The sequence below is a fragment of the Cricetulus griseus genome (assembly GCF_003668045.3).
Source record: "Cricetulus griseus strain 17A/GY chromosome 1 unlocalized genomic scaffold, alternate assembly CriGri-PICRH-1.0 chr1_0, whole genome shotgun sequence".
NCBI classification, from domain to species: Eukaryota; Metazoa; Chordata; class Mammalia; order Rodentia; family Cricetidae; genus Cricetulus; species Cricetulus griseus.
The window spans coordinates 272,235,065-272,250,071 of NW_023276806.1; the positions used below are offsets into that span (position 1 = coordinate 272,235,065).

The window sequence follows — 15,007 nt, forward strand, 5'->3', positions numbered from 1 at the left end:
ACCCAATGGCATTTACAGCTGATGACAGCATAACAGATGATGCTGAGCCAAAACTACTAGCAGTGAAACACAGAAAATAAAATGATAATAAATAACTGTCACTCAGTGCCTAAGTAGAGTCTGAAATTGGTTCCAGTGCATGTCCAATATAACAGAGTATGCAAAATACAAGAAGCAAAAAAAAATGTTGAGTCCTCCATCATGCCAGGAACAGAAAGGAATCTAGACATTTGTCTTTGCAGAGACCATGAATTCAATATACAGCATGGTGTAAGTATTCAAATGATTCTCAGAAAAGTCCATGATAAATTTTATGGTATATCTCCAAAGGATTGGTGTTCATGAAATGTATTTAAAGACACAGTCTAATGGACACAAAAACGAACAAAAATTCTGAATATACCAAAAAATATGATCTCAGCCATGAGAGTAGGGGACATATCATTATCTCATGAGAAGAATTAGGAAACTGTTAGGGAGATGAAATGTCTGACAGACATTATGAAAATTATTAAAACAAATTCTGGGTTCCTGTTAGATGACTTGAGTTAGAGATAGGCATTTGTTATTCTTTTTGTTACCCATATCATATTTAAGAACAAAGTCTGTTATAATGAACTTGAAATAATAGAGACATACCAAAATGTGGTGCTGGAGTTAAATTATGTATATTATAAACTGATTAAATTTAAACAGTTACTTTTATTTTTATTGTTTACAGACATCTAGGTCTCACTATGGAATGCTCCCCACTAAGAGAGCTTTGTCACTCTGTGTTAGTTTCTGTCTCCTTCATTACCTTAAGGATACATCAGTTTTTTTGCATGGTGCTGGTAGTTCATTTCTATATTAATATAGAATTTGTCCTACCAGTTTTCAGTTATAAGAGAAGTCAAATGAATAGTAATCAAATGTCTGATTCTGAAAATATCCTCCACTTATTTAAAAAGTTAGTGTAGTGGTTTGAATGAGAATGGCCTTCAGAGGCTGATATATTTGAATGTTTAGTCACCAGGGAGTGGAACTTGTTTGAAAGAATTAAAAGGATTTGGAAGTGTAGCCTTGTTGGAGGAAGTGTGTCAATGGGGCTTGGCTTTGAGTTTTCAAAAGTCTGTGTCAGAAACAGGTTTGTGCTTGCTTTATGTTCCCTTCAGATTAGTATATAAAGCTTGCAGCTACTGCCAGAGCACAATGCCTGCATACTTCCTGCCATGATTTTCATGGACTAATCTTCAGAAACTGTATGCAAGACCCTAATTAAATGCTTTTTTAAAATAAAAGTCTCTCTCACAAAATCTTCTCACAACCATAGAACAATAAAACAGAAGTTGATAACAGGAGAGGGGTATTGCTGTAATAAACCTGACCATGCTGTTAGTTGGAGGATTTTGGAAACGTTGGGACTTTGCACCACAAAAACAATTGAATACTATAAATTGGACTTAGTAGGCCAGCCTACCAGGAACAGGGAAGACAGTATTGCTAAGGGGCTAAGGGTGATTTGGATTTTGGAAAGTCAGTTCAAGAGATTTCAGAGGAACAAAGAACTAGAGATTATTTTGTGATATTTTGGCAAAACAAAACAAAACCAGTCCGTTTTGTTACTGTTTCTGATGACATTAGCACACAGATTCACTGGAGAGAAATTAGATTGTGATGGAACTCTATAAAACTGGAAGAAAATCCACAATCCAAAGAAATTTCTGAATGGTTCTAAGATTATAAACAGTTCTGACATTCCTATGAAAGACCCTAAAAGGTCCAGAAATAAGATCAACAGGGCCATCTATCTGGCTGGTAACCAGGACACATAATAAATATATTTTAAAATGGAAATAAGATTTACCTTTTCATATACAGTTTTAAAGCTTATAAAACAATCTGTTCTGTGTCATCTTACTTGAAGTTACTAGGAAAACATGAAAACATCTGAGCTAACCCTCATTTTCTAAAGAAATGTGAAGTTTCTTCATGTTAAGGGTCTAAACCAATGATTCATTATCTATTTGTATAATACCTGAATGTAAAAACGGTCATGTTTGTCCAAATGCAAAATAGTCCCTACTTGTTAATTAAAATTCCTTCTAGCAGTGGCTTGTCAGTCTTGACACCTACCCTGATTCCAATGACACAAATATGCTCCACCAGCTCCTGGAGCAGAGTTTACCTTCAGCAAATCACATTTCTTCTTCTAATGCTATTTTCATGACTCTGTCTCTTACCAATGATAGCTGATAGATTTGAAGAAACTTATACCTAGACACTATATGTTCTAGACAGTTCCTAGCATGAATTAACTTCAAGAGTATCTCAGGAAGGCGTCTCCACCCCATATATTAGCAAATACTTTCTGACTATATAAAAGTGGTATCTATTTTCTGAACAATGTACTCAGATGAAAGAGAAACGTGGACTATTCTTACTACAAAACACAGAGAAAAATAACTTGTGTGTGGGGGGGGTATGTGTGTATTTGTGTGTGTTACAGAAGAAAACACTAAAGACAAAAATTAAAGTTCCCATTACTGACTCAGTAGGAGATTTTGTTTCCTATTATATAGAGTATGTTTACAAAATCCTGAATCCTATTCTCTACACTAAACAAACATGTGTGACTTTTACTTTCATATTCACGTGATATATGCATGATCAAAAGCAGTTTGGAATGATTCCTCACCAGACACTAGAGCTCTCACTGTGATTTCTGAAAAGAGAAAATATTTTCTTAGCTGGCTATAGCCATAGTCTGAGACCTATCTCTCTGTTCTTCAGTAAGTCAAACCCAGATCCATGCGTCTCATGTATGAGAGGCTTCCTGGATTGACAAGGACCACTCAGAGCCCACAGATGTTCCCCTGTAGATGACTTACTCTGTCAGTTTTTCCTTCTGTCTGTATGCTGGTGTGGCTACGGACCTCGTGATCTTCTTCAAGGTCAGAAACATCCTCTAGTTCCTCTGGAGTCTGTGAAAAGGAAGCAAAGCATAGCTGATGAAGCTATAAATCTATGAGGCGTCTTGTAGTAGATCAGTACTTATCCCTAGCATAGGAATGGACTTTGGGAGCCCATTTCACATAGAGGGATACTCCCTCAGCCTAGACACATGGGAGAGGGCCTAGACCCTATCCCATAGGATATGACAGACTCTGAACCCCCCCATGAAAGACCGCACTCTCCCTGGGGAGCAGAAATAGTATGGGATAAGTAGACTGTTAGTGGGGGGCAGGGGAGGAGGGGAGGGAGAGGGAACTTAGATTGACATGTAAAACAATCTTGTTTCTAATTTAAATTAAAAATATGGAGGAAAATAATGTTGCCATCACTTTGAAGAGTCTGTGGAACCTCGAAAGATAACTATTAAGGTGACATCTCATCTTGAAATCCAAACTCAGATTTGCACTCCAGAGGGGCAGTAATGTACTTACAAACCTCAGCATTTTTGTGAAAAGTGGAAACAATTCTACTGAAGAATATGTATACAAATACTGTCCATCCACAGAGTAGAATAAGATTTGTTCATAAAGAGAAGCCAACTAGTTATCCATTTTACACAGTAGATGAGCCTTGATTATATCATGCTATATGAAAGATGGAAATTATAAACAGTATACAGAACATGACACAAAATTTTTAGAATATGAAAATCTACTGAAAACAAATTTGGCTAGTATTTTATGGGAGAAAGATACAAGGACTGTTAAATGGGTATGTACTTTCTCTTTGGGATGTTGGCAATTCTTGAATTAGATAATTATGATCACTATAGATTATAGGAATACACTTAAAAGGTTGAGGTTTTTCTTTGAAAATGAAGAACTTTATTTTATATAAATTATATTCCAATAAATGTGCAGTAGAAGGAAAATTAGAGATCAGATGGAAGATCTTTTAGTCAGTGTAGAACAACTTGAGTAGTCACTATAAGGTTACTCTAAACCAAGTTCCTTAGAGGTAACAAATAAGTGAGGTAAGTTTCATTAGATCAATAAACCATCAGATGCTGCCACAACTATCAAGAAACTACAGTTTCTAGGAAAAATAATGTAACTTGGATTTCTGTATTATCAATAGTTAGCCAATGTCCATTCTCTCTTTTTTTTCCCAATGTCAGCGGAGACAGCTCTTGCTCAGGAATTTTCTAGATGGAATTAGATAACTGAAATGATTGGCCTCATCTCCTTGTGCTTGTCATAGCTCATCACACTTTAGCTCTTTCTTTTTGTTAAATTGGGCAGCCAAGTATTGAATGCTCTACTCTGTGAAGTAAGATCAGGTGATTGCACTTACCAAAATAAGAATTTAAAGGTATCTGCTATCACTGATGCAAAAACAGATGGAAATACATAAAATAACATTTGTTTCATTTTACACAGTTTCAACCTTATACCATGATGTCTTTAAATCAGAGCCCTAGTGAAAAATATAAAAAAAATAGTTTCATATCAAAACCATTGAAAATGAAGTGAAAGACAGCCTTGAGACTGTCTCTTCTATAGACATGGCTACCGAAGAATGGCCTCCTTAGACAAATTCTGACTTTCCTTACACCTTGCTTATTATACAGTATTTGGGACATTTTCATGAATGCTCAGGGTTTTCCTTTCTTTGGTACCAATCTAAAAATGGGAGGGGTGATTATTAGTTGGTATAGTGGAAGAAAGTATCAATTTCTTTTTCACTATTGGCTCCACATAATTTATTGCCTCGTGCATCTTTAAGTAGTGCAGTCAGTCTTTGTTCTCAAACACTTGTAATGAGCACCCCTCATTGCTTCACTGCAGAATCCTTTATATTTATTTCATCTGACTGCTAGCAGATATTAATATTTCCCTCTCACTGAGGCCTCCAGTGTGCTCAGCTTTTGTGATCTAACCATAGAGCTTTTGCAGCTATGAGTTACAATGATCATGGAGCAATTGAGTCTCTCTTCCCAGGTATTAATAATTTGAGTTCAACATCATGCAACTTCTACAAAAACCACACATTTCACTCTTAGCCATTTTGTGTAGTCTCATAGGAGTTTCAAGAAGACACATTTTCTGCCTCCCTCCTTGACATATCCACTACAGCCTTCTGATATATGAATACATTGTGTTGAGCAAATCCCTTTTTTGTATATGTTGCTTTTAATTGAAGACTGATACCTCCACTGTGATCTCTTTCTTATGTCTTTTGTTTATTGCCTCATCCTTTAGTGCTTCATGGCCTCATCATTCATTCCAATATTTAATCAACCCCAAATAAAGCAAGATTACTGAAAGTACGACTCCTTTCAGAAATCTCAAGGACCGTTTTTGTTGCTGGAAGTGATAAACCTACCAATTACACCCACATACTTCTGTACTTTCTTTTTCTGTAACATGGAACTAATACTTTTCTTGCAAAGCCACCATAATTGACCTCTCCTCTTCATGAACAACATCAGTGGGAGAGTGTTCAAAGCACTTGCTGACACACATTTCATGTTCTGTAAGGTAAGAGGTTAGAAGGCACTGCAAAATAAAAAGTTAAATATATAGTGTAACAGTTTAAATTAAGTGGAAGCCAAGAAAGAATAGTTCTTTAATCGTTTTCAGTGACACACCTGCTAACTTTTTCAGTTCTAAAGGCAAATTGTGGAAAGAATAAACTGCATTTTTTTTAAAAATGGTAGATTGGGGTGATGGGTTACAATATATAATAATCTCTCAAAATAGAGTTCTTCTCAACTAGTGACTTTATAAAGCTAAGCATTTGGAGGCTGGTGGTATGCTCAGGGATAGAGCACACGCTTAGCATGTGTTCTAGTTTCATTTCTGTTGCTGTGCTAAAATACCTCCAATGAAAAGCAACCAAGAGGATCAAAACATTGTTTGACCTAAAATTCTAAGTTCGATCTATCACCTTGGACAAATAAAGTCAGGAACTCATGTAAATCACATCACATCCTAAGTCGAGTGCAGACACATAATAAGTGCATCTTTGTCTGCTTGCTCTCAGCAACGTTTCTCCATGTTTATGCTGTTTAGGACTACCTTCCTAGGGAATTATGCCACCCACAATAGGTTTTGTCTTCCTGCATCAACCATCAATTAAAAATATCCCCCACATACATGCCCATAGGGCAACCTGATACAGATAATTCCCCATTAAGATTCTCTTCCAAAGTGATTCTAGTTTGTGTCAGGTTGATAGAACTATCCAACAGAGCGTGTGAAAATGCGTGTGTTTCCAGGAGACTGAACTATCATAAAGATGATGCTGTACAGCACAACAGCCCAATAGCTTTGAATAATGCAAATCTGAATTTGAATTCTGGCCATCCATTGTGGGACACTGTGCATTCTGTGTACCCTTTACATCTTTTCTTTCCTCAGACCAGAAACTAGTTAAAATTACCTAAACCCAAAGGTCTTTGCAGCTCAACTGTACTCAGGTTCTGTAATGGATAAACCTACAAAAAGAGTTATGGTATAATAAGATTGCTTCTCTGTGTTTCCTTCTTCCTGTACTATTCAATTCCTACATATTTTTCACAAATTTTTTATGTATACTTCAATGCCTCCAATTTGATCCAAATTTATTTTCAGACTGTGACCTTAGACATCCCACTAAATACCTCTTGCTTCAGAATCCTCAAATAGCATGCGGTGGACACGGTGGTTACTGAACACCTGTAGTTATATTTGTATAATTACACCTACATGTTATGACTATGTGAAATAAGATTTAATATAATTCTGCATATAATGCTTTCTTATGAAGCCAGTGAGGAGGATTTTTAATTGAAGTTTAATTTCTCTTAAGATTAAAAATATCTTCTTGAGTGGCTTTGGCAAGGATTCACCCTATAATGTTCTGTAAGGGATGGTGGGGATGAATTATCATCTTTAAAGTGGGCTATATCTAAATCTGAACAAAACAAAGACAGCTCAAATGTCCAAAGAATTTTCAGCAGTTCTGGATATTAATGAGCTGTTTCTTATATCAGAAGTCAGGGAATTCATTTCATGTTTTTTTTTTCCTCTAAGAATTTGCTATGAAGAAGTCTTTCCTGGGGACTAGATGGGGGATGGGATGGGGGCATCAGTAGGGGGTAGTGGGTATGGGAGGGAGAGAGAACTGGGATTGATATGTAAAGTAAGATTGTTTCTAATTTAAATAAAATTTATTATAAAAAAAGAAGTCTTCCTTAGGGAGCCCAAGAGTGACTTGAAGTATGCTTGAGTTCCTTACCCATGATACAGTATTCCTACTACCTAATACTTCAGGGTAATCATAGAGACAAGATGACACACTGAAATGTTACCCAATAAACAGGAAATTCTGAACTATCAATATTATTTATAATTATAAATTGTCTTTATTTTTCTTAGATCTTACTTTAGTTATGTTAGAAGAGAGAAAATAATTAGGTATGACACTTGAAAACATGCCTCCTGAAAATTTTATTTGAGGTAGCAAGGTAGCGATAAAATTGTCACTAAAACTTCAGGGGTAGAATAAATTGTAGATACAGGCATAGGTAGAAGACATATAGACACATGAAATTCTTTCTCGGAAGCCCTGTGTTTTATTATTGTTTAATATTGCCTCATTTATTCATTTTGCATTTGCAGTGAGGTGAATAAATGATCTCATAACTGAAAACTCATCTTCACAATCCTACAACTATGTAAAGCTAAAGTTTCCAAAGAAAATTGATGTTTACCAAAGAGCTACAAAACAAGGACTGAAGGATGAAAAATTAAAGGAAGAGGGAGGGGATGAAGAAAAGGAGAAACTCCATACCTCTGACCCCAAGTTGAAATTTTTACTATTTGTAATGTTCAACAAACCAGTGACTTTGCTGACACACTTCCCTAATTCTGCTCCCCCAACTACTATTCTGTTGGTTCATTCTGCCCCATTATCTAGGATAGTGATAATTACTCAAATCTGTGATAGGATTTTGAGAATCCTGGTAATGATGTAAACACACAGGGTAAATCACAGCCTCGATCTCTCAATCAGGAAGCTAGTGAGTAGTCATTGCTCTTCTCAGAAGATAGCAGCAAAACACACTTCAGAAGGCACAGATCAATTCAGCAGGAGGGTCATAAAAGAAAGAGACATTATCAATATTGCTGTCCCTATTCATCCACCAGATGAGCTTGTAATGTAGCTCAGATCCTAAGAGGAGCATTTCTAATTCATGAAGACTGACACAAGATGAGTCCAGCTGGAACCTTAAATAAAGACATAAAAGACAAATGAAACTATGGAAGATAATAAGGCTTGGGTGAAAGCATATCTTTGGAAAGTTCAAATAGTAGAAATTTCTAGATTCAAACAAAGTTTTTTGACATTCTTCTCTTTTGAATAGGAAAATGAAGCAGTCATGTTTAATTAAGTTCTTTATGTATAATTCATTGCCAAAATGGTGCCTGGTAATCCCATATTCCTTTTCTCATCCAATCTTAACAATTAACACACTATTTATTAATTCTTGTTATTTTACCATCACAGTAGAGAAAACCAATCCTTATATTTAATAGATGATGGTTCAATATTGCACAGCTTTTAAAGGCTATTTCCAAACTGGGTCTGAAAGTTATTTTATGGACCATGTGACATGGTAGTCAGAATTGCAAGACAAGCTTGAGAAACTTAAGAAGTGGTGTGTGTGTGTGTGTGTGTGTGTGTGTGTGTGTGTGTGTGTGTGTGTGTGTGTGTGTACAAAAGCTCGAAGGAGGCTAGGGAAATGCTTCAGTCGGGAAAATGTTTGCCATGCACAAGCATGAGGACTTAAGTTGGGGAGGGACAGACTTCTGCGCTTCCTGTCTAGACACTAGTGAATTTGTGAGCTGCAAATTCAGCAAGAAACTGTCTCACAAAAATAAAATGGAGTGTGATTATGGAAGACATCCTATGAAGACCTCTAGCCTCCAGAGACACTTGCATGCATATACATGCCTACACACCCCACACCCCCAAAGAGAGAGAGAGAGAGAGAGAGAGAGTCCAAAGCATAAATATGCTACTTATAGAACAAGGTAGGCAGGGATTTAGGGACTTGGAGAATCACAAGACTCATCTTGAATGTCCCTCCCCTGCCACACGTTACACAAGTGACTCAGGCCTTCCTCACTGCTCCACTGTTGCCTCCATATAACTAGATATAACTTTGCAAACTGAACTGACGGAAAGTATGTTTACTTCCCAGTCTTGCTCCTGGTTCAGGATACATCAAGGTAAAAATGAATTAAGCTTTCACCCACAGCCTGGGTACCAGGATACCAGCAGATCTGAAAATTGCCCAAGTCATTTCTTTCCATTTATTTTTAATTTAATCCAAATTAGCATATATTGATGAGCTAAAATAAAGAACATAAAGCATTCTAGGACAAGGCTGTGGTTTATGTTATCCATTTACATTTTAACAGAAAGTATAAGGGACTTGCTAAAATTCTTATACTAAGATGAAACCTACAATGATCACTAGGTATCTGATTTGAGGAAAATTTTTTCTGAATAGTTTGTGACACTGGACAAGATTTAGTGTTTTGAGAAAGTTTCAGAAAGAAATAAAACAAGGACTGAGATTTAAAAAATTAAAAATATCTTACCTTCTGCATCAAACTCCATAATTACACACTGAATATATAATTTTTTAAAAAGAAATTCTTTGCAATAAACAATGCAACATAGCTTACCAGATTTTAAATGTCTACACATTTTACTTAGGATATTAAAATAAGATATTCAAAGAATAGGTACTTGCAAAGAAAGTGCACACACGAGTGAAAACAGAGACCTCGAACAGAGAACAAGGCAGGCCAAGTATTTAGCACTTTTGAGTATCACAAGAGATAGGAATTGAAATTTTCCCTTCACCTAGCAGGTATCATTTCATTTTAAGTGAGTGCAAGTGTATGTGTATGCGGCAAAAAGCTTACAGAAAACATATCAAGTAGACCTTAGTAAGTACCATCTATGAGCTTTGAAATGCTACTTGCGGCTTTTGTCCTTTGAAATTGATTTGTTTCTAAATGTTTACAATGCCCATTTATTGCTTTTACTGGCAAGAAAAACAAAAAGTAATAAATCTGCTTGTAACAAAATCTGCTTAAGGTTCCATGGGCCATTTCAAGGGCGTGCAGCAATTTTAAAAAGGGCAAGACTGTGAGAACTGAGTAAGACCACAGAGCACCTAGGAACGTGTCTGTTAATGTTCCATGGCTGGAGCTGATGCAAGAGAAAAGCTGCAGGGTGTGACTTCATGATCACAGCAGACACTAAAGGGGACTGCAATAGCAGAGGCTGAGAAGACCCTCCTCCACCCACATGCTCACCTCCCCCAGCATTGCATTGTCTTCTTAGTTCTATGGATTTGTATGATCAGTTCCTCCATCATTTCATGTATCACATTTTCAGCATTCAGGAAAGTGAATTTATGAAAATATTCTCCAGCCACAAGTTTGAGGGAATGGAGAGTTGCATCTTAACTTCCCACTGTGGATATACATCCTTTAGCATTCAGGAAACCTTTTTATTTTCCAAATTCATTAGGATGCTAGGCACAATAACAATAGCACTAACCAAATTCATCTAGATTTGCAAAAAAAATCCCAGAATAGTAAGAAAGCTCAAAACAGTAGCTGTGTTTCAGCCACGCCATACTTTCAGGCAGGGTATCCAAACCTAAGAGTCCTCTCTCCCTGAGTTAAAAAATGGAGACACATAAAAGAAGTTATTCATTACTAGGGAGATGTTCAGCAAGACAGTAATTCAGATCAGTTGTAGACTTTGGACATATTATTTGGGGTTCATGGATTAAAATTTGCTTTATGGGATGTAGCAATTCCCTACACTACTAGAAGCAAGTAGAGCAAGCTGGCAGCCTGGGTATAAATACATCACTGGACTACAATAAGCAAATGTTTGGACAACCCCTAAGGAAGAATTATGCTGTTGTATAAAGAGAAAATTTTAAGTACCCAAACTAAAAGGCCTCTTTGTACAAGTAAGAGAATTCATTGTCATGTAAGATGTGGTTTGAATGTAGCCACTCATCGTGGCTGTGAAATTGGCTTTTGTAACATGGTTTTTGTTAGAGAGATTTCTAGAGATATCTGTCCCAAGCAGTAGAATTATGACAGGTGGGGAGACAAACATAGTATGGAAAGTCAGCCTCAAAAATGTACATGTGTCTTTTCATATATTAGATGTACAGAGAAGAAAAGCAGTCACCTCACTGTTCCAAATTTGCTCAAAATATAGTGAATCTTAATCATAAAAAAAAGTTTTACACACAGTTACAGTTTGCTGATTTGCACTATCCAAGAACCGAGACCAACTCAAACCAGAATTGACAGGGAAATAATCTAATAAATAAACTTTAAAAATAAGTTATTTAATAAATTTGATATCTATTTGTAGAATAGCATTCTACAAAACAGAATAGGCTATGTATTAAAATAATATGTGATTCAAAACACAATTAAGTTCAGTAAAATCAGACAAACTGTCCAAATCCTGAGAGTCTGACTAGTGTAAGAGACTGGAATTTTAAGTTGGGAGTTGTTTAGAAGCTAAGGCAACATCAAGTTATGAAGCTACACACATGAGATTTTATTTCTCATATAAATTCCTGAGGCACTGAGAACTTCACACTATGTCTATGAAACAATGCCTACACACTTATGCCTATGAAAAAAAACTAGCTCACATATTCTAAATACATGTTTATTAAATGTTAATTACAGCTCAACAGTGCAGTAGAAAGATGGATTTATTTCCTTGTATGCTTATCTAACATGTAGTGTTAACCACTGTATGACCCAAGAGTAAAGATCTGGGATCATAAAACAAGAATTACTAGTGAATAAATACATTGAAGAAATACAAGTTCATTTTAAATTCATTGATGATTAAACATGGTTATCTATGAAATTCATAGATTTGTAGCAAGGGAACACTTAAATTACTATTAATTAAAAATGAAATGAGTTGATAAGAACTTTGTTCATGAGATTTCTCTTTAAAGGGACTTAAGTACTAATAGCAAGGGGGAGTTCTTCAGAGGGACATAAATGTAAAATAACCTTAGGCAAGAATGGTGACACAGAATGGCGATGTGGTTGCTATGTCAATTATTGTGTATACAGTATAGCAAAGCAGGCAAAATGATCATTAAAAATATGTCTTTAAAATCAGTACAACAAGACCTAAGCTATATTTTACTGGAGTTTTGTTTCTGGAGCCATCTACTTTTGTTCTAATTTTCACTGTTTGTATACATCTTCGATCTACTCAGTGTAATTTATTATTCCATTCAGGCTTCCCCAACATTGTTCTGTCTACCATTTTCCCTGAAGAGCCTATGCAACTATGAAGAAACAAGGAATTACATCTAGTCTCTTGAAAAGTTGTCTTCCTTTAAAATTAACTTATAACAAGAGAGACAATTTACTTTAGAAGCATATCTCTTAACAATATGGCAAGATGAAAAATCATGCCTCACTCTAGATAACAGTATTTGCTTGAATTAATTATCATCAGTTGCTGTGTGCTATTATTCTATTTAAATCTGAGGATGTCAAATACTGCTTTCATTAAAATGTAAGACAAAAAAGCATGAATTATTACAGATTACATAAAAAACTATTTAGAGAATAGCCAACAAGAAGTGCCAACTGTCAGGTGTTGTAATGCCATAAATTATATAAGATATGAAACTATTCAATGTTCAAGTTCTGCTTTGTATAAATTTGATGAATTATTGACATATTGTACATGCACCTTTCTGGGAAGATACTGTCTGATTTGTATAATGAAAATTTTTGGTTTAATTCTCAAGATTTCAGCTGGATTTTTTATCTCAACATGCTCTATATCCTGCCCATAAAATATTATTATGTGTATGTGCATAAATTTCTTTAGCTTATTTTAAAACAAACAACATAGCAAGTACCAAGACTTCCAAGAATACTGAAGTTGATGCATGGGCAGTCTTATTTTCATAGTGACACACCAACCCTCTATCCCTACTTTAAAACGAGGCTGTCTAAGTAAACGAAATGTTTCCTTTTTCATTAACTCCAGGTTCATTATATAATGAAACAAAAAAAATAAAAAAACACAACTTAAAAAAATAATTGAAGCTTTGTTTAGTTACATAAGGAATTGAATAAGAAGTTAGTTCAGAATTCCTGGGAAAGACGGCATTGAATGTAGGTTTGCACATGTGTTTTCATTTATATGGACATTAATACAATCATCTACCCATTTTGTCATTGAATGAAACATTCATGAAAGTCTAGATACTGCTGAGCTCTAAGGGACTCCCTTATATTAGATAGCATTTATTCTGTGACCCTGGGAAATGTACAGTTAAAAGATCCTTATGTATGTTTTACCTCTTCCTGATTAAGGTATTCATTTAGCCAGCTCTACAGATGAATATAGATTTGATTCTGAATGTACATATTGAATAGCACATTTTCATTTCCACATGCAGTCACTTTTGTAATGGCCAAGGACACATAGTAGGTTCTAAGTGAAAAATTTCTATTTTTCATTTCTCATTTCTAAAATAACAACTGTAGGGACAAACTAAAACTTTTTACACCACAGTGATTAATTACCATAATCCAATCATGCTATATTATGGATTGATTATGTAACTTTTGAGTAAGTATACTAAATGCATTTAATTTTGATGAACCTAAAATAGATATTTTTGGGGTTGCTGATAGACATTACTGACATCCAGTGATATTTAATACTTAATATATTGCTAAAAATGTAAGTATTTATTAAACAAGTTTACTTTGCTTTAAATTATTAAAGGTTTTGGCTACTGTAAAAAAAGAATATTAGCTATTCTGCCATTCTAATGTTAACATAGTCAAATATCATAATTATGACTAATTAATAGTGTTGTCAGAATTTTTAGGAACTAATATTAGATGAAGTGTTAAAGGATTTCTCCCACCTGATTGTTTACTGGTAAAGTGTGATCAATCATGTTATTTTAGTGTTTACTCTTTTAGGTTCCTTAGTCAGCAAAATGTGATTCATTGCATCTCAGAGGGCTGTGGAATAAGACATATAAAAAGAAAGGTATATAAGGAACACTAAAGAATATTTCAAACATCAAGTAGAAGATGGGCAGCTGTTAGCAGAGTGAGTCCTTCATAGGGGAGCATCACATGTCCATTTTCAGTCATGATTTGGTAAGTTTGATAACTCAGAACATAGAAGGACCAGGCTTCAAATGAACCAGGCTGGACCTGATGGAGTAAGTTTAAGTAAGTTTTAGAATCTAAAGCAACCTTTGCTGAAAAATGCATAATTACAAGTGTGCAATAATGGCAAGAATAAGTCAGAAGAGAGGCCTAGATTGTGACAGGGACCTACAGAGACTTGAATCGTGGAAGGGACTGCAAACTTCTTACTGTCACTTCATTCAAATGGAACTACAAAAAGAGAAACTGTGAAGTGATGTGGAATGTCCTTCTGTGTTGTATGAATATGCGTTGCTTTTATTGGCTGATGAATAAAGCTGTTTTGACCACTGGCTAGGCAGAATATAGCTAGACAGGAAATCCAAACAGATTTATGGAGAGAAAGGTAGAATCAGGGAGATGCCATGTAATCGCTGAAGGAGTAACAGGCTGGAACATTACTGGTAAGCCACTGCCTCATGGCAATATATTGATGAACAGAAATGTGTTATTTTAAAAGAGAGAGCTAGCCCGTAATGTGTCTTAGTCATTGGCCAAAAAATTACATTTAACATTAAGCCTTAGAGTGTTATTTCATAAGCACTGTGGGAACTGACAGGCAGGACAGAAAGAATCCAACTACAGATTCTTTAATATGTGGGGAATCACATAGGTGAGGTGTGAGCAAAAATTTTTACACATTATCTCTGTGTCTCCATGATGTCAGTTGTTCCACATGCATAACATATAATGCACACAGGATTCAGCTAAAGCCAGGAATCCAGAAGCTTCACCCAGGAAGGCCTCATTTTATCAGC

The 15,007-nt window shown here is 35.5% G+C and overlaps 1 protein-coding gene across 1 annotated transcript in view; it reads right to left on the minus strand.

Moving 5' to 3' along the window:
- Positions 1-15,007, minus strand: part of Ctnna3 (catenin alpha 3) — a 1,328,241-nt gene that overhangs the window by 152,748 nt on the left and 1,160,486 nt on the right. The window contains exon 13 of the mRNA XM_035451658.1: positions 2,871-2,963. Within this exon, the coding sequence (XP_035307549.1) occupies positions 2,871-2,963 (93 nt within the window). The remainder of the gene's footprint in view (positions 1-2,870; positions 2,964-15,007) is intronic.